This window comes from Nerophis ophidion, linkage group LG08, assembly GCF_033978795.1.
Source record: "Nerophis ophidion isolate RoL-2023_Sa linkage group LG08, RoL_Noph_v1.0, whole genome shotgun sequence".
NCBI classification, from domain to species: domain Eukaryota; kingdom Metazoa; phylum Chordata; class Actinopteri; order Syngnathiformes; family Syngnathidae; genus Nerophis; species Nerophis ophidion.
Window position 1 is genome coordinate 44600228 of NC_084618.1, and position 25235 is coordinate 44625462.

General features: G+C 39.7%; 1 protein-coding gene across 1 annotated transcript in view; it reads right to left on the reverse strand.

Moving 5' to 3' along the window:
• LOC133557822 (zinc finger protein 420-like) overlaps window positions 1-24905 on the reverse strand; it is a 44378-nt gene extending 19473 nt beyond the window's left edge. The window contains exons 1-3 of the mRNA XM_061908644.1: window positions 24696-24905; window positions 15701-15903; window positions 4375-4476 (exon numbers count right to left, since the gene is read on the reverse strand). Of these exons, the coding sequence (XP_061764628.1) occupies window positions 4375-4476; window positions 15701-15903; window positions 24696-24723 (333 nt within the window). The 5' untranslated portion in view covers window positions 24724-24905. The remainder of the gene's footprint in view (window positions 1-4374; window positions 4477-15700; window positions 15904-24695) is intronic.
• Window positions 24906-25235: the final 330 nt, after the last annotated feature.

Here is a 25235-nt window from a genome sequence, read left to right on the forward strand (position 1 = left end):
CGTTTCCAAAGTTACGATACTCCCGTATACTAAAGTATTGTCCGATCATTACCTTATAAAATTCGAGGTTCAGACGCATGTTGGGCAAACTAATAATAATAACTGCTATAGCAGCCGCAACATTAATACGGCCACAACGACAACTCTTGCTGACCTACTGCCCTCGGTAATGGCACCATTCCCAAAGTATGTGGACTCTATTGATTACCTCACTAACAACTTTAACCACGCCCTGCGCGAAACCATTGATAACATAGCACCGCTAAAGTTAAAAAAGGCTCCAAAAAAACGTACCCCGTGGTTTACAGAAGAAACTAGAGCTCAGAAATTGTTATGTAGAAAGCTGGAACGCAAATGGCGCACGACTAAACTTGAGGTGCACCATCAAGCATGGAGTGATGGTTTAATAACTTATAAACACATGCTTACCTTAGCTAAAGCTAAATATTACTCAAATCTCATCCACCGTAATAAAAACGATCCTAAATTTTTGTTTAGTACGGTAGCATCGCTAACCCAACAAGGGGCTCCTTCCAGTAGCTCCACCCACTCAGCTGATGACTTTATGCAATTCTTTAGTAAGAAAATTGAAGTCATTAGAAAGGAGATTAAAGACAATGCGTCCCAGCTACAACTGGGTTATAGTAACACAGATACGATTGTATATATGGCGGATACTGCAAATATCCAAAATAGTTTCTCTTGTTTTGAGGAAATAAAATTAGAGGAATTGTTACAACGTGTAAATGGAATAAAACAAACAACATGTTTACTTGACCCACTTCCTGGGAAACTGATCAAGGAGCTCTTTGTATTATTAGGTCCATCAGTGCTAAATATTATAAACTTATCACTTTCCTCGGGCACTGTTCCCCTAGCATTCAAAAAAGCGGTTATTCATCCTCTTCTTAAAAGACCTAACCTCGATCCTGACCTCATGGTAAACTACCGACCTGTGTCTCACCTTCCCTTTATTTCAAAAATCTTCGAAAAAATTGTTGCGGAGCAGTTAAATGAACACTTAGCGTCTAACAATCTATGTGAAACCTTACAATCCGGTTTCAGGGCAAATCACTCCACGGAGACAGCCCTCGCAAAAATGACTAATGATCTATTGCTAACGATGGATTCTGATGCGTCATCTATGTTGCTGCTCCTCGATCTTAGCGCTGCTTTCGATACCGTCGATCATAATATTTTATTAGAATGTATCAAAACACGAATTGGTATGTCAGACTTAGCTCTGTCTTGGTTTAACTCTTATCTTACTGATAGGATGCAGTGCGTCTCCCATAACAATGTGACCTCGGACTACGTTAAGGTAACGTGTGGAGTTCCCCAGGGTTCGGTCCTTGGCCCAGCACTCTTCAGCATCTACATGCTGCCGCTAGGTGACATCATACGCAAATACGGTATTAGCTTTCACTGTTATGCTGATGACACCCAACTCTACATGCCCCTAAAGCTGACCAACACGCCGGATTGTAGTCAGCTAGAGGCGTGTCTTAATGAAATTAAACAATGGATGTCCGCTAACTTTTTGCAACTCTACGCCAAAAAAACGGAAATGCTGATTATCGGTCCTGCTAGACACCGACCTCTATTTAATGATACAACTCTAAAATTTGACAACCAAACAATTAAACAAGGCGACACGGTAAAGAATCTGGGTGTTATCTTCGACCCAACTCTCTCCTTTGAGTCACACATTAAAAGTGTTACTAAAACGGCCTTCTTTCATCTCCGTAATATCGCTAAAATTCGTTCCATTCTGTCCACTAAAGACGCTGAGATAATTATCCATGCGTTCTTTACGTCTCGTCTCGATTACTGTAACGTACTATTTTCGGGTCTCCCCATGTCTAGCATTGCCGATTGTATTGTACCATATGTCCCAGCAAGAAATCTGCGTTCAAAGGATTCCGGCTTATTAGTGATTCCCAAAGCCCAAAAAAAGTCTGTGGGCTATAGAGCGTTTTCATTTCGGGCTCCAGTACTCTGGAATGCCCTCCCGGTAAAAGTTCGAGATGCCACCTCGGTAGAAGCATTTAAGTCTCACCTTAAAACTCATTTGTATACTCTAGCCTTTAAATAGACTCCCTTTTTAGACCAGTTGATCTGCCGTTTCTTTTCTTTTTCTCCTATGTGCCACTCTCCCTTGTGGAGGGGGTCCGGTCCGATCCGGTGGCCATGTACTGCTCGCCTGTGTATCGGCTGGGGACATCTCTGCGCTGCTGATCCGCCTCCGCTTGGGATGTTTTCCTGCTGGCTACGCTGTGAACAGGACTCTCGCTGCTGTGTTGGATCCGCTTTGGACCGGACTCTCGCGACTGTGTTGGATCCATTATGGATTGAACTTTCACAGTATCATGTTAGACCCGCTCGACATCCATTGGTTTCCTCCTCTCCAAGGTTCTCATAGTCATCATTGTCACCGACGTCCCACTGGGTGTGAGTTTTCCTTGCCCTGATGTGGGCCTACCGAGGATGTCGTAGTGGTTTGTGCAGCCCTTTGAGACACTAGTGATTTAGGGCTATATAAGTAAACATTGATTGATTGATTGATTGATAGGCTAAAAGCAAATCTGAGAAATAAAAAGGTCCAATACCAAAAAAAACATTTATAAACCATGAGAAGAACCTTAAAATTGATCCTGAAACACACAGGGAGCTATGCAGAGATTTTAAAACTAATGTAATGTGAGCCCGCCTTCTGGTAATTTTGGAGTAATTGCAAAGGTGTAATAACTTATTTAGGGAGACCAGAAAGCAGGGCGTTACAACAATCTATATGCATGCAAAGAACTCAGTTTCCCATTTGGCAACTCTATCCTTTAGCCATGCCCCTTCTAGTAACATACTTCTGGTGTTGTGACCTCTGTCAACATCTGTCACGTACCTTCTCGCTGGCTACTAATTAGTGCAGAACAATTATTTTTTTGATTTTGATTATGGCTTTTCACGCACATGAAAATAAAATGATCGTAAAAAAATGTAATTAAATAAACGATTAATGGGCCGCAAAACGTGCATGCAAATTCCGGAGCTTGTAACGGTGAAATGGATGAGTGAACGTATGAGTGTCTCCGAGAAGTTTGGGGTCTCAACCATGTTAGTACTTTTTATTTGACACAGCGCTAATCAATAATGACTAAACACAACAAAAAAGGTAAGGCATATGATTTTCGCGTTGAAGTAACCGCGGACGATGTCCCATAAGTCAGCCCAGAAACACGTCCTGAACTAAACAATGTTGAGGCAGCCACTTAAAACAGCGACTAAACTACAAAGCTAAAGCTAGCAAGAACAATCCGTGCACGCGCACACACACACTCTTTACTCGTCAAGCTGAGAACAGCACAGCACATTTACCCCTTCACGATAACAGCGCTGTGCGCAACATCCGGTCTGATTGCGCTAGTACCTTAAAGTACCTTACACAAGCATTATGTACTCAAAGCACTTATTGATACATTTATATAATTATTATGCTTTGACCTAAAATATTGGTCAAAATTGTCCAAAGATGTATTGCACCAACAAACAGGAGGATTTTTGCATTTTATTAACAAATATTTTGATTTGACAACAAAAAGCACACATTCTATGGTGGTATAATTGGCGTAAAAGGTAAAAAAACGGAATTATAAACAATTAAAATGGAAAAAATTAAAAAGGTACTGTTTTTTTATATTTTATTGTATTTTAATGTATTGTTGTTTCTATTATTGTACTTGTTGTGGTTTATGTGTTATTAATTTATATTGTAATTAAAATTTTAATGTAGGTACAATAAATATTAATGATTCCTCCCACCTTCAATGACATGCACCTAGAGATAGGCTGATTGATAAAACTAAATGGTCCCTAGTGTGTGAATTGGAGTGTGAATGTTTTCTCTGTTGAAGCTGTGATGAGGTGGCCATTTGTCCGGAGTGTACCTTCCGCCAGAATGCAGCAGAGATAGGCTCCAGCCACCCAGGCGACCCCCAGAGGGACAAGCGGTAGAAAATGGATGGATGGATGGTTTTCAAATTAATGAATAGTTTGTGTAATTATTGTAAATACAACATCAATCAAAATAATTGTGACTTAATTTTTTTTTTGCCATAATCGCCCAGCCCAACTACTAATAAATGTCCTCCTTTGACTCATGTCCTTACACGCTATAATATTTCATTAAACGCGGAAGTGATATTGTGACGCAAAAATGGACGTTTAGAACAGCGGATTTCTGTGTTTTGGAAGACTTATGTCTGCACTTGACTTTGTTCTGTCAGATTTTTTTATTTGTATTTAATTTTACACAAAGTTATATAAAATAACTCACAAAATCACACAATAATGTATTAACAAGTTGGTGTTAACACCCACCTCCACTTTCCAAAGAGTTTGGAGGTTTTGCATTCGATCAAGGTGTGGTTGAATGATCTGGAAGTTGGCAGTCTCCTCTGAGCGGCAAAGCTCCAGGATAAGCTGTAATCAAAACATATGAGAAAAAAGCCTGTAAATCATTGCTACTTACAAATGTTCATCCTTTTTAATAACCATACAAATGATTTAGTTCCAAGTTAGGATATCTGTGCAGTGGCCACAACGCTAGTACCGGCTTAATTACTAATGCTACGTGGCAGCAGTGGCAAGCTGTGCAGACTGTTCGCAGTTTCCGTATAATCATTTGGGTGGCAAGTTCGTTTTTTTGCCGGTTGTTCTACATACCTTGTTCGGCTGGATTTCCATGTCCGCCACACAACTGACACTGAAATAGCGTTTTTTCTTTATTAAAAAAAAAAAAAAAAAAAAAAAAAAAAAAGTGTAATCTTTCGAGGATAGCAGAAGTAACGAGATTGCCCAAAAAATTATGAACTAATTCAGAATTGCAATAATAGGTTATCGTACCGATAAAATCTTACTGCTAGACAACCTTACACACCATACTTTTTTGTCAGCACCTCCTTTGCTAACCTTAATGTGAGTGAATTTCACTATTCTAAACATTTATTATTGTAGCAAAATGATTAAGGATTTTTGTTATTTCTGATTGTTTGTTAGGGCACCAAAAGGACTGCTTTGTGTGTGCGCCTGAGAGCAGCGCATACAGGAAGGTTTGGCTTGTCATGTTTGTTGTTTTGGCTCGGTACTAAATAGATAGTTGATACATCAATCACCTCCTTGTTATGTTTGTTTGATGTACAGTACTGTATAGCACTTTTAATTGTGTTCAAAGTGTACAAACCTTCACCAAAATACAGACGCTTGTCGAGGCTGAAACCCATTATTCCTATTTAAATTGTTTCTTATGAAGAAATTTGTTTCACTAAATGGACTGATGTTTAAGGATAGTCTGTTTTTGTCAAAACATATTTTTAATTTGTTAATTTATTCTGTTATTATTTGTATTAGCTTCTTTGTGTTCTCTCCTGAACAAAACGCAGTTGTATCATCCGCAAATAATACTAACTTTAAATCTTTTGTAACTATACAAATGTCATTTGTACAAAGATTTAACAATTATTCTGCTATTATAATGAATAATTGACAATTTTTTATCATTTAATGTTGCTGTTATATTGTTCATCTGTGTAATAGAAAATGATTTCCAATATGGCTGAAAAAATTTGTATCTGGCTCTATATCATTCTCCAAATCCTGTTTTTTATGATCTTTGTTGCAAAAGTTTTTCAGTTCCATATTTTCTTGTTCAACAATCTTTGATGTTGTTTCAACAATCTCTATAAGTGTAGGTGGATGCACTCCTAATTCTAGGTCTCATTGTTTAGTGGTCTCTTAGTACATAGTAGTGTTGGTGTTGAAATTAGGTGTTTGTTTTCCGTCAGACTCCATTAAAATTGTCGTTGTGGAAGCACTGTAAACTTTAATATTTGTCCAGGTCCTTGATGTCACGGACAACACGTACTCTTGCTTCTGGACCTCCATTCAGCTTCATTTAGATTTTACAGTTGGCGCTCCAAGTTCACAGAATTTTTTCCAGCTTTTTCATGTAGCGTTGCTTTCTCTGCGATTTCAGCATTCCTTTTTGTGAGATGCTAATTAATGTACACATTTGTTCCCTTCAGCTTCTTTCCCTGTTTAAGCAGTGCCATTTTAGATTTTCTGTTTACAAGTTTCATGAGGATGACTGGAGTGGTGGTGTCATTTCTTCCATTTAGTGGGATGCATGTTTTGATGCTGGTGCCTATCCCATCCCCGTGATCCCAAGAGGGAAAAGCGGTACAAAATGGATGGATGGATTAGCACAAGTTAAACAATAACAAGAACAAATCCAGGGTTTTCCGCAGCGCTTTGTTGTTAAGGCGGCCGCCCTAACAACAAAGAGCCACCGCCTAAACTTAAGTCTCAGCAAACTGCTCCGCTTAGTTCTGCCTCTGCCTTTGTCAGTACGTCTCTGCAGCGCCCAGCATTGTCCCAGCCACAGAACCATTTGATTGGTAATACGAAGAATGGTAACAGCCAATCAGCAGTGCGTATTCAGAGCACATATAACAGCCAATCAGCAGTGCGTATTCAGAGCGCATGATCAGTGATCCTGCGGGGGGGCGTGCCGGAAGGTGTTTAGCAGGTGAGCATAAGGCAGCGGACTCTACCAAAATTATAATAAACACCTCCCAGTCAACTTCTAGTAACAACACTTTGAGACCGTTGACGCTCTAGAAACATAAGCGGCAGCTCGGCTCGCTCGCAGTCCTTGAGGCGAAAGCTAATTAACTTTTAGCGTAACATTAGCTCATTTAGCGATGTGTGTGCGTGCATGTGTGTGTTTTACAGACAGCAAAGCCCTGTCTGTATGAGAGAAAGACAAGCATTATAGACCTACAATTAACAACCAAGTTAGTTCACTTTACCTTTTTCTGTGTTGATTGAGCTGTGTTGAAGCAGCAAAAAAGGATATTATGTTGAATGGAGAGTTTCCTGAAGCTGTCTCTGATAGTTGATATAATAATGTAACTGCATCGTAAAACCTACATGAACTCCTTGGTGTTCAGGGATAAATAGCCTCTCCCATTGCTATTGTACTGTTTTTTCAGCTATAGTTATATTAATCCTTATTAATGTAGCAGCCTAGTTTTGAATGGCAGGGTCCCTGCTTTCACATGTTGAGAAAAATATAAAATTTACATAATAAAAATCAACTACAGGCTTACCAGATGCTGTAATAAATTAAGCATGAGTTGTATACATATATAAACATGTGGACCCACTTTTAACTCTGTTTTTCAAACGCTTATTGCAAATGCTTGCTTTCAATAAGTCATTAATTTGACTTAGCAAGTCATTATTTTTGTCATTATTTTGACTAAGTAAGTCATTTTGACGCAGTAAATTACTACATCAAAATATTGACTTACTAAGTCATAATAATGACATACTTAGTATCTCAGGTAACTAGGACTGTTTTGTTTTTACTTAACGGAAAAAAAAACGAGATTAGGGCCGGGCAATATATATCGATATACTCGATATATCGCGGGTTTGTCTCTGTGCGATATAGAAAATGACTATCATGATATTGTTTTATTTAATTTTTTTTGTCATGAAAAAGGGAGGTTTTTTGGGTTGGTGCAGTAATTGTAAGTGTATCTTGTGTTTTTTTATGTTGATTTAATAAAAAATAAAAAACACAAAAAATGTATATAACATTTTTTTTTAAATGTATAAAAAATTCTGCAGCCCGGTACCAATCGACCCCGGTGGTTGGGGATCACTGGAAAAGACTACTTTAATTGCTACATATTAGCATTACTGATAATATGTAGCATCATTTGAAAAGTCACCTGCTAATAACTAATAAATACAGTTTTGGTAAATTGACTAAGTTGTGATTTCCTTCTCTACATGAAAGTTTATAAGTAGCATATATTAGTGCAGTATGAACAAGAATGTTTTAATGTAGACACGTAGAATCACCATACTGCTGTGATTATATGTATCCAGTGTTCATTCCAGGCAAAGGCAAAATACTGAGAAATATATCGTGTATCGCGATATGGCCTAAAAATATTGCGGTATTAAAAAAAGGCAATATCGCCCAGCCCTACTATCAAGTGTTAATTCCATGCTAAGGCAAAATATCGCAATATATACCGTGTATCGTGACATGGCACAAAAATATCGAGATATTAATAAAATGCCATCTCGCCCAGCCCCACATTAGAGAGACTTGTGATTTCATGCACGTATTTTTGCTGTATTTATCTGGCACAAGTGGAAAGCCAGTCTCTGAAAATAATGCCTAAATTAAACAGGTCCGTAGTGCAAAAAAGGTTGGGGACCACTGGCTTAAAAGGATTGGAAAAATCTAAAAAAATAAAAAAGATATGTTGTGTATTGCGATATGGCCAAAAATATTGAGATATTAAAAAAAGGCCATATCGCCCAGCCCTAATCGAGATATATATATATTGTATATCGCCATTCAGCAAATGGAGCGGAAAACACAACCAAAAATTGTAGGCTTCTTCACGCGACGAATGCGGCCTACTTCGCCGCAGTCTGTAGTCTATTGCCCCCCAGGCTTTAGTGGCAACAGGCCGAGTTACACCGATCCTTACACCCACCCAGCCCCTTCCCCTGTCTGTCCGCTGGAGAGACACCACGTTAACTAACACATTTTCTGGGGGGAAACACTGACCACCAACATGATGTACTGTATCATCTAAAAGCAGGGAAGTCTTACCAACACCTGTTTATTTTTTTTTAAGTCTTAAACAAGTCATGATGTGTGCAGTGCAAGGCAAAATGTAGTTATGTCATCTTCTTTTAAACACCCGACAGATCCATCACTGATTCTATTTATTACAAGTACACTCAGCTGGAAATATTTATATCAGGCATGCATGTGAGCACAGGGTTTTCCCTCAATGTATTTGATTGCAATGGTGCACCACGCCACACCTAACAAAATGAAAGTAACAGTGTATTGTAGCATGGAGAACAAAGAGTCTGACACTTTTTTTTTTTTAGCATTTGTTGCCAATTTTATGATAACAATGAGCTCAATTCTAGCAAGTATTTCCTCCGTGGACACGTCTGCCTCCATGCTTCATTCCTTGACACACAACACTTGTTCATTCTCCACCGATACGGTGTGTTCACCATGGAGCGACAGAAGTAAGGGTCTCTAAACACAAGTACAGTCTTCAAAAACACCAAAAATAGATGCTTGATTTGTTGCCTGTTATTTTTATAAAATAAAAGAGTGGCTTAAAGGCCTACTAAAACCCACTACTACCGACCACGCAGTCTGATAGTTTATGTATCAACGATGAAATCTTAACATTGCAACACATGCCAATCCGGCCAGGTTAAATTACTAAAGTGCAATTTTAAATTTTGCGCCGAAAAATCCTGCTGAAAACGTCTCGGTATGATGACTCGTATGATGACGCCTGCGCGTGACGTCACGGATTGTAGAGGACATTTTGTGCCAGCATCGTGCCCAGCTGTTAAGTCGTCTGTTTTCATCGCAAAATTCCACAGTATTCTGGACATCTGTGTTTGTTAATCTTTTCAAATTTGTTCAATGAACAATGGAGACATCAAAGAAGAAAGCTATAGGTGGGAAGCGGTGTATTACTTTAGCAACACAAACATAGCCGGTGTTTCATTGCTTACATTTCCGAAAGATGACAGTCAAGCTTTACTATGGAACAGAGATGTCAAGCGAACACGGTTGGATTGAACGACACACACTAAGTACAGTGTATTATGCAGCGATCAATTTGACCATTCTGTATTCTGAAGGCAATCTATGTCTTGTGCTACTCCAGCATCAATATCAGCAGCGTCCTCCTGACCGTCACTGTCGGGTTCAAAGCGGTATGGGTCTATCCCTTGTTGCGGTTGGGCCTGGCCGAGTCGTCCTGCCACCCCCACGGCTGCCACGGCGCATCTCACAGCGTCTTCCCTATCTGAATCACTCCCACTGCCCCCTAGTCTTTTTTTATTTTTTTTTCTCTAGTCCTTCACTCTCACTTTCTTCATCCACGAATCTTTCATCCTCGCTCAAATTAATGGGGAAATTGTCACTTTCTCGGTCCAAATCGCTCTCGCTGCTGGTGGCCATGATTGTAAACAATGTTCAGATGTGAGGAGCTCAACAATCTATGACGTCACACGCATATCGTCTGCTACTTCCGGTACAGGCAAGGCTTTTTTATCAGCACCAAAAGATGCGGACTTTATCGTCAATGTTCTCTACTAAATCTTTTCAGCAAAAATATGGCAATATCGCAAAATGATCAAGTATGACACATAGAATGGACCTGCTATCCCTGTTTAAATAAGAAAATGTCATTTCAGTAGGCCTTTAAAGCAGTGGTCCCCAACCACTGGTCCGGGGACCAGTACCGGCTTATGGCTCATTTGCTACCGGGCCGCAGAGAAACATTAAACCATCTATAAACGACTGCATTTTCTCCAACTTAACTTTCGCCTTTCCACTCATCGTAGGAAGTTGACATTTGTTATATATTTTTTGTAACATTATATAATGCACATTAATGAACAAATAAAATATAATACTGACATTGTAACCAAAGGCTGATTTCCATCTGCATCTCATTGCAAAGAAATAAGCCCAGGGCTCCCATTAATTCAGCATTAAAAGTAGGGCTGGGCAATATATCGATATACTCGATATATCGCAGGTTTGTCTCTGTGCGATATAGAAAATGACTATCGTGATATTCGAGTACCGGTATATGTTCTCTCACAGTTGCTTTTAGCTGCGGTCATTACACTGCATGTGTTTCCCACTCTTTCTTCTCTCTCCTTCTCACAGAGACTTAAACCAAGCGCACCTTCTTACACACGTCACATGTGCAACGTCATACGCCCTCCCCGAGCATAGAGGTAGCTACAAGGGCAACATTAGCTGGGTATCTTAACGTTGAGGTGCGAGTGGTAATACGAGAGAGAGAAGGTGCCAATCTGGAAACAAATGAAGGAACAATTAATTCCCAAAGAAAAACAACACGGGGTATATCGTCTGGCGGTTGTTTGGCTTCAAGCGGGAATATGTTGAACAATGATGCGGCAAAAGCGTTGCTACAAAAAGTAACAGCAGTGCTTTTTGATTTCCTAATATGCAGATCATTTTTATTTGACACTTATTGAAACATCTTGTGTGACATCATGCACAAAAGTGCACTATATTTGTTTTATACTATTGTCGTGGCGTTCTGTATAAAAAGTGCACTTTAATTTAGTGTTGTTTTGATATGTCATGTTTGTGAGATCATGCACACAAGTGCACTATTAGCTTGTTTTAAAATGTCTCTGACAATCTTGCACTTTGTTTGGAAATGACATGAATGTTTGTGCATTGCTTAATAACTGTTTAATACATACAGTTTTGCCAAATTGATTTAGTTGTGATTTCCCTCTCTGCATGAAAGTTTAAAATGAGCATACATTAATGCAGTACAAACAAGAATGTTTTAATGTAGACACATAGAATCATCATACTGGTGTGATTATATGCATCAAGTGTTCACTCAAGGCTAAGGCAAAATATTGCAATATGTATCATGTATCGTGACATGGCCCAAAAATATTGAGATATTAATAAAATGCCATATCGCCCAGCCCTACATTACAGAGACTTGTATTTTTCATGCACGTATTTTTGCTGTATTTGTCTGGCACAAGTGGAAAGCTTCAATTAAACAGGTCCGTAGTGCAAAAAAGGTTGGGGACCACTGGCTTAAAGGATTGGAGAAATCTCCCCCCCCAAAAAATCTCAACAAAGTACATAGTACAGCACAACCAGCAGCAAAAAAAAAAATATATATATATATATATATATATTACGTAAAAAAAATATGTATGTTAATACGATACTTAAATGTGTTTAAAATGTATATTCACGTTTTTGCCTTTAAGAATATATGGATTACAGCAAATCTTGCAATGACGTCATATTGATCGTGTCCCCCTAACTACGCCGCCACCGCCACAGGTATTTGGCAATTTAGGAGTAACCCTGAGAGCACATACCTTTTACATAATATATCATATCAAATATACCATATAAATCAATACAATGACTTAGCATGTTATGTAGATGTGCATTTAGTAACAATAGGAAGTGTTATTTGCGCACAAACGTATTTGAGTGACGGACCGGAAACATATTACGGAACGGAAACATATTGAGTGTTGCGCTACCGATGAGTGTGTGTATTTTATTAAAAAAAAGAAAAAGAAAAAAGACTCGATCGTCTAGTTTGTAATCAAAAGACAGAATGAACTGAGACACATTTAAGCAATAGGTCTTTTAATGCCACACAAACGCACCACAATGGAATGACATCAGACGGTAACTAGAGACCTGTCGGTCACAGCAAATGCTATCTTGCATCACAGCCACTTTATGGATTATTATATTACCTCAAAGTTTCACTGTTTTGAGTGGATTAATATTGGCCGGTAGATTAATTGATGGCGAGCAGGACGGTTAATATACGTGGTCGAGACTCGTCGTGAGTAAAGTGCTTTCACTTCAACCTGACACAGCGTGCGTGACTTTGAAGAGGAAATATTGTTGTTACAAACTTCCTTATTTTGTCAATTTTAATAACAGATTTTATCAAATAGCAGCGGCAGCGTGTCATAATTACATCGGTCAGCTGGAAGAAAAAAATCTCAAAAGAAAGATCGTTAGTTCAGAATCTTCTTGGTCCTCATGGACCGACCAATTTAGGACCCGGTGCCAAAAAATACTGGTACTCGGTATACATCCCTAGCCATGTGTGTGTGTGCCCTTCGAAAAGAATCTGCTTAAAGGCCTACTGAAATGAGATTTTCTTATTTAAATGGGGATAGCAGGTCCATTCTATGTGTCATACTCGATCATTTAGCAATATTGCCATATTTTTGCTGAAAAGATTAAGTAGAGAACATCGACGATAAAGTTCGCAACTTTTGGTCCCTAATAAAAAAGCCTTGCCTGTACCGGAAGTAGCAGACAATGTGCGGGTGACGTCACGGGTTGTGGAGCTCCTCACATCGTTTACAATCATGGCCACGAGCAGCGAGAGCAATTTGGACAGAGAAAGCGACGATTTCCTCATTAATTTGTGCGAGGATGAACAATTTGTGGATGAGGAAAGTGGGAGTGAAGGACAAAAAAAAAAAAAGAAAAAGAAAAAAAGGCAAGAGTAGTGGGAGCGATTCAGATGTTAGACACATTTACTAGAATAATTCTGGGAAAAACCCTTATCTGCTTATTGTGTTACTAGTGTTTTAGTGAGATCATATGGTCGTACCTGAAAGTCGGAGGGGTGTGGCCCCGGATGTGGTGACTGCCAGTGTCTTCGATGGAAGCCACGTTTCTCGACGAGGCAAGGCAGCCGGGCTGAGATTTCCCCCCCCCCCCCTCCTCCACGGTGTAGGCATCCGACGGTCGGGGGCAGCCAGTGGGAGGAGGCAAGAGAGTCCGCAGCGGCAGGAGGTACGACGCAAGCTTTCCACTCATAACTACGGTAAGAGCTGACTTAATACCACCATTTTCTCACCAAAACCTGCCGGATGACATGTGGTAGGGAACCATGTTCGCTTGACCGCTCTGCTCCATAGTAAAGCTTCACCGTCAGCTTTCGGGAATGTAAACAAGAAAACACCGGATGTGTTTGTGTTGCTAAAGGCTGCCGCAATACACCGCTTCCCACATACATCTGTCTTCTTTGACATCTCCATTATTAATTGAACAAACTGCAAAATATTCAGCAACATAGACGTCCAGAATACTGTGTAATTATGCGATTAAAGGCCTACTGAAACCCACTACTACCGACCACACAGTCTGATAGTTTATATATCAATGATGAAATCCACACATTGCAACACATGCCAATACGGCCGGTTTGGTTTACTAAATTACAATTTTAACTTTCCCGCAGAGTTTTTTGTTGAAAACGTCGCGGAATGATGACGCGTGCTTGTGACGTTATTGGTTGGAGGGGACATATTAACCCAGCACCACTTACAGCTAAAAGTCGTCTCTTTTCATCGCATAATTACACAGTCATTTGGTAATCTGTGTTGCAGAATCTTTTGCAATTTGTTCAATTAATAATGGAGACTATAAATAAGAATGCTGTTGGTGGAAAGCGGTGGATTGCAGCTGCCTTTAGCACCGAGACACAGCCGGTGTTTGTTTGTTGTGAAGCTTTAACACAGAGCGGTCAAGTGAAAATGTTTTCTACGTCAACCAGCATGTTTTTGGATGGAAAAATTGTGATATTAAGTTGTCTCTTACCGGAGACATCAGTGAATTACTGGACCTCCTCCTGCAGCAGCTGTCAAAAAAGGCGGCTGTGAGCTTGGCTCCTCCATGGCTTCCATCAAAGACACTAGCGTTCACCGCAGCCATCCGACTTTGAGGTATAACTTTACAATCTCACTAAAACACTATTAAAACAATAAGCAGATAAGGGATCTTCCAGAATTATCCTAGTAAATGTGTCTAATTTCATCTGAAACGCTCACACTGCTTTACTCTAACTTTCCTTATCCACAAATCTTTCCTCCTCGCTCAAATTAATGGGGAAATCGTCGCTTTCTTGGTCCGAATAGCTCTTGCTGCTTGAGGCTATGATTATAAACAATGTGAGGATGTGAGGAGCCCTCACACCGGTGACGTCACGCGCACATCATCTGCTACTTTCAGTAAAGGCAAGGCTTTTTTATTAGCGAACAAAAGTTGCGAACTTTATCTTCGATGTGCTCTGCTAAATCCTTTCAGCAAAAATATGGCAATATCGCAAAATGATCAAGTATGACACATAGAATGGACCTGCTATCCCCGTTTGAATAAGAAAATCTTATTTCAGTAAGCCTTTAAAGCAGACAACTTATAGCTTGGATCGGTGCTGGATCAAAATGTCCGCTACAACCTGTGACATCACGCGCACGCGTCATCATACGAGTCATCATACCGCGACGTTTTCAACAGGATACTTAGCGCAAAATTTTAAATTGCAATTTAGTAAACTAACCCGGCTGTATTGGCATGTGTTGCAATGATAAGATTTCATCATTGCTATATAAACAATCAGACTGCGTGGTCGGTAGTAGTGGGTTTCAGTAGGCCTTTAGAGAGAGGTAGTCTTCTTCTCCGCTGTGATACAAGTCTGCTTTGGTATATTTTTCCAGAAAGTCTGGTCTCATCACAATTAAAACTTGCTTTGGTACAATCTTCATCAATTCTTCAATACTTGCGAGTGACATCGCAAATAGTCTATTTTTTTTTTTAAATCCCCCGTTATTCCCTACTTCTTTTATCACACTGGTCTGTTGTCTTTTTGGAACTCATTAAATTGGCAAAATGGACCCAACTTGTCAAAATGCACAAAAACAGAAAACAGGCACACACGCTGAAGCGCTAAGTCGTGACTAATACTGACGAGTAGTGTACTGTACAGCGCAATAAGTGACATTGAGGGTTCTGCCTTTACAAAAACCCTGCGCAATGCGGCACAAAATGGCTGCAGGCAGGAGACTAAAATGAATGAATGAATGAATGGACACAGGCATATTTGGCTAGACCCAAAAGTTTGTAAATCGAAATGTTCACAAATAGAGGGGTTTGTCAATTGAGGTCCCACTGTATATGTTAAAGTGTCAAGTTGTGTCTGAGTGTCAATTAAACAAAGATAGCTCCATTAATTTGACTTACCCGAGCTCTTAGACCCAAAATAAGTTCAGCACGCTGTCTCGTTGAAAGAAGTTGAGGAACTATTTCAGTGACCATAAACACAAACTCCTCAAGCAGTCCATAGTCCGATACAATCTTGTGTTCTATGGTCTTCCAGATGGCTGCAGAGACGAGGCGAATTGGTGGAACCAGAAGGCGCAGAGTGGTGATTGGGAGAGAGGGACCTAAACGTGACCAAAAAAAATTACAAATCATTAATCCAGCAAACATAACTGTTTCGAAAAGCGACAAAAAACAGTTGTTTTAAAATGATTTACACATAAAATAATTTTGAAATCAATCAATAAAAAAGTTTAATGATTATTTCAGAAACAAAAAGTTTTTTTCATCCACAAACTCAAATAATTTGAACATGTGTCTGTATGCAGAGTTTTTTTAGTACTGGGGTCACCAACCTTTTTGAAACCAAGAGCTACTTCTTGGGTACTGATTAATGCGAAGGGCTACCAGTTTGATACACACCTAAATAAATTGCCATAAATAGCCAATTTGCTCAATTGACCTTTAATAAATAAATCTATATATATAAAAAAAATAGGTATTTCTGTCTGTCATTCCATCGTGCATTTTTTTTCCTTTTACGGAAGGTTTTTTTGTAGAGAATAAATGATGAAAAAAACACTTAATTGAACGGTTTAAAGGAGGAGAAAACAGAAAAAAAATGAACATAACATTTTGAAACATAGTTTATCTTCAATTTCGACTCCTTAAAATTCTTTACAATAAAAAAATTAATGTACTTGAACATTGATTTAAATTGTCAGGAAAGAAGAGGAAGGAATTTAAAAGGTAAAATGGTATGTGTTTAAAAATCCTAAAATCATTTTTAAGGTTGTATTTTTCTCTAAAAAGTTATAAGAAGCAAAATAAAACAAATAAATAAATTTATTTAAACAAGTGAAGACCAAGTTTTTGAAATATTTTCTTGGATTTTCAAATTCTATTTGAGTTTTGTCTCTCTTCGAATTAAAAATGTCGAGCAAAGAGAGACCAGCTTGCTAGTAAATAAATACATTTTAAAAAATAGAGGCAGCTCACTGGTAAGTGCTGCTATTTGAGCTATTTTTAGAACAGGCCAGCGGGCGATTCATTTGGTCCTTACGGGCGTTGGTGACCCCTGTTTTAGTACATGTTAAATCAAAAGTGTTAAATCAGAGGGGTTGAACAAACAAGAAGTAAAAATGTTTTATTGTGATTAAATTTGTGGGTCTGTTTATTCTCCCAGTTGGGACTAATAAAGACTCCTGTGAGTGCTTGCATGTCCGCATTCAGGGCAGGATTACACTGGTGCAGGATTACTGTGTCGCTGCAGCAGATAGTGAAAGTAGAGCCTGTCACTAAAGTCGCTGCTGTTTCTGAATGTTTTAAATTCAATGCTAAAGTTAAAGTATCACTGATAGTCACACACACTAGGTGAGGTGAAATTATCCTCTGCATTTGACCCATCCTATGGGAGGTGAGGGGAGTAGTGAGCAGCAGCGGTGGCCGCGCTCGGGAATCATTTTGGTGATTTAACCCCCAATTCCAACCCTTGATGCTGAGGGAGTTATTCCCATTTTTATAGTCTTTGGTATGTTTTGGCCGGGGTATGAATTTACTGAGCAGGTAAGTCATATTTCGTTAATTTTGTTCTTCTGGGCTGCACTTACTGGTGCAGCAAAGTCAGCTTTATTATCTAACTAATTGTGAAGATAATCGTTGACTAATCAACTATCAAAATAATCGTTAGTTTCATCTGGAGTCATACGCTCATGAGAACATGAACACTACACACACAAACTCAAGATTGTTTGAGTGTAAAATGAAGCGGCAGGACTGTTTAGGATAAACACACCTAGTGTAACTGAACACAAACATAATGCTAAAATGTTCTAATCATATTTATTACTACAAACATGATAGGTTTGATACCACGGGGGGGCGTGTGACCTCAGGGAACCTGCTTTTTTGCCATAACAGAATAGGATAAGGCATATAACACGGGGGCGCGTGTGACCTCTGGGAACCTGCTTTTTTGCCATAACAGAATAGGATAAGGCATATGTAGCACTTGGCTTCACTGTAACGGCGGTGGGAGACGAGGAAAAACCAGTGTGGTTTCCTTTAATGTTAATAAGGTTATAATGTTATGCAGAATTATATTTATTGCAATTTCATAGGCAAATTATACTATTTATAGTCAAAGTGTTGAGTGGGGGAGTGTTAAATATTTTTTTTCTTCCATGGGGGGGTTTAACAGTAAATTGCGAACCAATGCACCTGGGAATAGGTTAATTGGCAACACTAAATTGGCCTTAGTGTGTGAATGTGAGTGTGAATGTTGTCTGTCTATCTGTGTTGGCCCTGCCATGAGGTGGCGACTTGTCCAGGGTGTACCCCGCCTTCCGCCCGAGTGTAGGTGAGATAGGCACCAGCACCCCCCGCAACCCCAAAGGGAATAAGCGGTAGAAAATGGATGGATGGATGTTTTACATCAATTCAAGTACTTTTAAAAGCAGTGTCAATTAGCAATGCTGTAAAAAAGGGCACAATAACAAATAAGAAACGCACACGCAGAAACACGCACACAAAGACAGACAGGCAACAATGCGGAGGTATCATAAGATTAAAAATATACAATGTATTAAACAGCCAACATTTTAAGAATGAATCAAAGATACAATTCTACAAATTGAGTCTATTAGAGTGCTAAAATAGCCAAGAGTTAATCAATAGTCAATATACCAGTGTGGAGATTTTTTAAAAATCACAAAATGTTTTTTAAACTTTATGAGAGTTAGATTTTGTGTTTTGTTGTCGCTATTTTAACATAAACAAAGATAATTATCTTTAAATGGACAAGATTTTAATAGTAATTAAAAACAATTTAACAGCTGAATGAGCAGCACATTTACAGTAAAAGTTCATATTTATGAATGTAATAGTCATTTTTTTGTTAGTGAGCACATGCCTAAAATAACAAGCGGCATTTAGAAGTCCATGGAAAATTTAGACTATGTCTCCCGGCTGGCCTGGGAACGCCTCGGGATTCCCCGGGAAGAGTTGGACGAAGTGGCTGGGGAGATGAGCGTCAGGGCTTCCCTGCTTAAGCTGTTGCCCCCGCGACCCGACCTTGGATAAGCGGAAGAAGATGGATGGATGGATGGAAAAATTAGAGCCAGTAAATATATGTACACTTTATTATCCGGCTAATCATTAAGATGACCGTTGACTAATTGACTATCAAAATAATCGTTAGTTGCAGCCCTACAACACAATAATGTTCACTTTAGTGTCTTTCAACGTTTGCTTTCTAACAAGCAGTGTACTCCACAGTTGACATGTTTATCTTTGTCTGGAATATAATGTTCTTCAGAAAAGTAACTAACCGACAGGCTAAAGCCTCCACGCGACCCCCAGAGGATGGATGGACTGGGGATTTATCAAGTAGTTTTTCAGTTTCCTTATATTTACCACAAACATTTTTGGGATACTTACAGCCGTGCACCGTGCTTTGGCCGCATCATCACCCGCAGGCTCTTGCTCGCTTTCAAAACGAAAGTGGCACGCTATGACTTTCTTACTTCCACCAAAGAGGTTATGTTTTCACCAGGATTTGTTTTTTCTGTTTGTTAGAAACATAACTCAAAGCGTTATGGTTAGATGTTGATGACATTTTTCAGGAAATGTCCAAAAAATCCAAAAACAATTCCTCCCATCAACTTCGAACACACTTCATTTCCTGCTTATGGCGTTCCAAACGCCCTCTTTGGCGCCCGTACTGGGCAGAGGATTCTGGGAGCTGTAGTTTATTTTCAGACCGAGCAAACACTTAAGTGCCAGAAAAAACTATTATAAACTTTTGTTTCATACAGTCAGGTGTCACGGTATAAGTGTCAAGACTCTGAAATCAAAATACCGAGCTATCTACAAAACCCTTACACCCCTACTTACTTACTTTGATATCAGTCTTTACCTTGTAATAAATATACCTGCTTCATTTTATTCCATCTAACTCGTATTTCTTACATTGTCTGAATTAAACCGGCATTCTCCATTTCTTTACCTACCTTATTGAATTAATCTTGGCTTGTTTTTTGTCTACCATCGATGCAATTCATACTTTCCAGTTCTTTCAATTTGTAAAGCAACTATACTCACTATCTCTTCTTTATACCAAAAAGTTCTATTTTGGTTTAATCTGACAACATGACATTCTCCCAGTTCTCTGCTGTATCATCCGTGTATCCATTTTGGTATAAACTCAACTCGTCGTGTTTGGAAGAAGATAGAATACTGAGTTGCATCCCAAGAACACCAGACCTACTGTGAACCATGGGGGTGGAAACATCATGCTTTGGGGCTGTTTTTTTCTGCTAAGGGGACAGGAAGATTGATCCGTGTTTTGGAGTTTTCATAGTTTGCTTAACAGTAGTAGAATATTCTTACATGCGATAAGTGACCAGACGTCCCAGATCAAAACTGGGAATATAATCCCAGAGAAGGGGGAAAAAAGGGGCCCCGTGCTGTTTTTCTTGGGAATTAATTCTTCCTTCATTTGTTTAGAGATTCGCACCTTCTTTCTCCGCAACAACCCACTAGCATCACAGCTAACGTTAGCCATGCCGCTACCTCTCCGCTGGGTGAGGGGGTATACGTATGAATGTGCACCTGCTTGTCTGTGAGGAGACACAGGAAAGAGCGAGGAGAGTGTAATGCCCGCAGCTGCATGAGAACGTCTACTTGAATATTACGATATCGTCATTTTCTATATTGCACAGAGACAAACCTGCGATATATATCGTATATCGACATATCGCCCAGCCCTACCAGCCCGGCATCTTTGTTTTCTACCTGTTAACTGTCAGTGTAGGCTGCTCACCGGTTCCTCATCACTACTTCAAAATGGCGGCAAAATTGCTTGTGTCACAGCAGCCAATGCTACCTCTACTTGTAAGATGTCTATGCTTATAACGTCATTGCAAACAAAGCAATCTGTTGCGTCCACTGCAGTTCGCTACAATATTCATACTTTTTGTCAAGTGATTTTTTTTTTTAAGCAGGTTTGCATGAGGTACCTACACATGACGTTACATTAGTGAATGTATCACACACAGTAACGTAACGTTAGACAGCGGTCAGCAGCACCGCATATTTATGCCACCTACAAAAAGACATACATGGTCAAATAAAGGTCAGTTAAAATGTATACTATATTAAGAATGTGTGCATATTGCTTAGGGCCCTGACATCTAAAAAGTACAACCCTGTTCATTGTATTTATGTCTTTCATGTGTATGCACACATAAACACACATACAATATGAGATGAGATCAATGAGATAAGGTAAGAACAGGATAGAAACTGCCGTGGAACTAGTTACAATGCAATATGCCATGGAAATACAATGTTAACACTTTTTTGCAAATGAGTACAGTTGCACTTATTTTATCAAATGTATTTATTCTGTAAAGGAATGAATTAAATGTTGAAAATGACTGGTTAACTGCAATGTCAGCACTATTTTTTCCCTTGCAATTTCAAATGCACTGGTTTTAAAGGCCTACTGAAACCCACTACTACCGATCACGCAGTCTGATAGTGTATACATCAATGATGAAATCTTAACATTGCAACACATGCCAATACGGCCGGTTTAGTTTAAAAAATTACAATTTTAAATTTCCTGCGGAGTTTCCTGTAGAAAACGTCGCGGAATGACAACACGTATGATGACGTGTGTTTGTGACGTTATTGGTTGGAGGGGACATATTAGCCCAGCACCACTTACGGCTAAAAGTAGTCTCTTTTCAACGCGCAATTACACAGTATTTTGGACATCTGTGTTGCTGAATCTTTTGCAATTTGTTCAATTAATAATGGAGACGTCAAATAAGAATGCTGTTGGGGGAAAGCAGTGGATTGCAGCTGCCTTTAGTACCGAAACACAGCCGGTGTTTCTTTGTTTGTGGTGAAGCTTTAACACAGAGCGGTCAAGCGAACATGTTTCTCTACGTCAACCAGCAAGTTTTTGGATGGGAAAATTGTAATATTAAGTCGGCTCTTACCGGAGACTTGAGTGGACTACGCGACCTCATCCTGCAGCTCAAAAAGGCAGTTGTATTCTTGGTTCCTCGGCTTCTCTCAGAGACACTGGCGTTCACCACAGCCATCCGACTTTCAGGTATGACTATAATCTCACTATAATACTATTAACACAATAAGCAGATAAGGGATTTTCCAGAATTATCCTAGTAAATGTGTCTAATTACATTTGAAACTCTCCCACTGCCGCCGCCTGGAGCCGTTGCCTTTTCTTTTTTTTTTAAAAATTAGTGCTTCACTCTAACTTTCCTCATCCACGAATCTTTCATCCTCGCTCAAATTAACGGGGAAATTTGTCGCTTTCTCGGTCCGAATTGCTCTTACTGCTGGTGGCTCACATTATAAACAATGTGAGGATGTAAGGAGCCCTACCACCGGTGACGTCACGCGCACATTGTCTGTTACTTCCAGTACAGGCAAGGCTTTTTTATCAGCACCAAAAGTTGTGAACTTTACCGTCAATGTTCTCTACTAAATCCTTTCAGCAAAAATATGACAATACCGCGAAATGATCAAGTATGACACATAGAATGGACCTGCTATCCCCGTTTAAATAAGAAAATCTCATTTCAGTAAGCCTTTACTAAATAAATACACCGTTTTAAAAGCATACACAATCTGTGTAAATATATTAGTCTGACTCGAAACTCAAAATGCAGGACTTGAGACTTGACATGAGACTTTCCAGTCTTGACTTGAAGGCAAAGACTTCAGCCTTACTTGTGACTTGCAAAACAATGACTTGGTCCCACCTCTGTCAATATGTCACTCTTACTGTAAATGAATTTCGGCTCAGAATATCGGTTATCGCCCAAATTCACTACTAATAATCGGTATTGGTTTAAGCCCTGCCTGAAAACTATATCGGTCGATCTCTAATTAATAATATCTCCTTAGTAATGTTGTAAGCATTTCACCAATTTCGCGCACTTTGCAAATTATACGTAATTTCCATTGTGCGCAAGCAATTTGCATATCGCAAGACGAGACTTTGTTTGAAAATGGCGCGACCGTGCAAATGGATGGTTTGAGGACGGCTGAAGAAGAATTTGCGGAACTCTGCACAGAAAGCTACATCGAACAGAAGAAGAACAGCAAAACAGTCTCCCAACACTGCGTAGATGGCATCAAGGGTTAGGGTTAGTAGCCAGAACTTCCAACACAATCAATATATAACTGGAAGCAATTTCCAAAAGTGCCAAAAAGATTGTGCATTATACAAATTGTGCATTATACAAATTGCGCCCATTGATTTGCAAAATGTGCACCACACATTATTCAAATAAATAGGTGGAAGCAATTTGCAAAAAGATTGCGCATTATACAAATTTGCAAAATGCGGTTGCACATTTTGGAAATACCGTTTTTCCTTGAATAGGCATGTAATATGCGCCTGCCTTGAATTACTGCCGGGTCAAACTCGCTCCCCAAATTTATTAGCGCATTCTTACTTTTACCGCCGGGGCAAAGTCGTCACGTCACAAGTGACGCTTCCCCTGTCGTCATTTCCAAAATGGCGGATGAGGGTTTTTTTGCTTTTGCTATGTGTAAACCAGGGGTCTTGTTCCACAGCCATACAGATCACACTAATGATTGTGATATAAAACAACTTTAACACTCTTACTAATATGCGCCACACTCTGTGAACCCACACCAAACACATTTCGGGAGAACATTGGCTCTGTAACACATTATAAACAACATAAGAATTACCCAGAATTCCAATGCATCCATGACTCTTGGCTATATCATACACCCCGCTAGCACCAAACCACGCCTCCCCCCCCCACCTCTCCCCACCGTCCTCTCTGTGCGTTGGTTGAGGTGGCCAGGGTTGGGGGCGCGTGTATGATATAGCCAAGAGTCATGGATGCATTGTAATTCTGGGTAATTCTTATGTTGCGTTTATAATGTGTTACAGAGCCAATGTTCTCGAGAAATGTGTTTGGTGTGGGTTCACAGTGTGGCGCATATTAGTAAGACTGTTAAAGTTGTTTATATCACAACCATCTGTGTTGAACAAGTATGCATTGCAATCTCACATGACAAGCAGCGATATGCATGCGTCTGACCGGCGCGCAGATAGCATGGTATAAAGGTGGGCGCGGTGACATGTTGTAGAGCAGTGGTCCCAAACCACCGGGCCGCGGCAAGATTTTTTTTTTTTTTTATCACACTCAATTTTTTACTGCATGCCATTGGTAAGCGCAGGGGTGAGAAGAGGTTTGAAAATTATTAGTGCCTGCTTACTTTTACCACATGCCTTGAATAAGCTCAGGAGTGAGAAGAGGTTTCAAATTAATTAGCACCAAGGCGGCTATTCAAGGAAATACGGTAGCTCACATTGGTAGTGTGCCTACAACAGTAACAACTAAAAGCGCCTGTGGCCAAAAATGGCACCCGGGCCAATTTTTGGACATTCTGCGACACCGTCCATGTATTTTGCCTTTTGAAATGAACGAGCCCAAACGCTATATTCTTATGATACCTGAAAATAAGTAAGGATATTACCACACTCGAGGAGGTAAAACATGTCTGTTGAAACACAACTTGGACGTAAATGAATACATATTTGAAGTATGGTTGCCTGTTGCTAATCTTAGCAACTGGCGTTAGCTAAGGCGGAGGAGTATTTATAATTTCAACATTTCTGCTGCGCTTTGAGGCGAACAAGAACTACAACGGTGAAGAGTGTGCGACGTACCGAGGGTGGATAATGTGGTCGCGGCGACAAGATGTGCGGACTAAGAAATGCTCCAACTATTCAGCAATATGCGCCAGCAATGCTATTCCCGCGCGCAGACAGCGGTGCGGCCTAGTTAAAGTAGCTCAAACTAGCTCAACTAGTCCGTGTACTAGTTGCAGTACTCACCGGCTTGCTCGGAGACTCCTTCATCCATCCTGGCGGCCCTTTTCACATCACACCGCCGCGGAGGGAGAGTTGCAAGTGCGGCTCAGGCCTGCACTTGAAAGTGGAAATGAGCCCAAACCTGAAAGACCGTAGGAACGAATCTTTGTGCGTCAAAAAACGCCTTCCCGTGCGTTCCGCCCGGAATAACATTCCGCCGGACATCCGCTGAGTTTAACAGTTCCGTGTCATACGCAAATGGCTTTTGGTTATCAAACAGCGTTATACAGAGCAGTGCTTTCCAACCTTTTTTCAGTGATGTACCCCCTGTGAACATTTTTATAATTCAAGTACCCCCTAATCAGAGCAAAGCATTTTTGGTTGGACAAAAGAGATAAAGAAGTAAAATACAGCACAATGTCATCAGTTTCTGATTTATTAAATTGTATAACAGTGCCAAATATTGCTCATTCGTAGTGATCTTTCTTGAAATATTTGGAAAAAAAGATACACATATTACTAAAAACTTGTTGAAAAATAAACAAGTCATTCAATTATGAATAA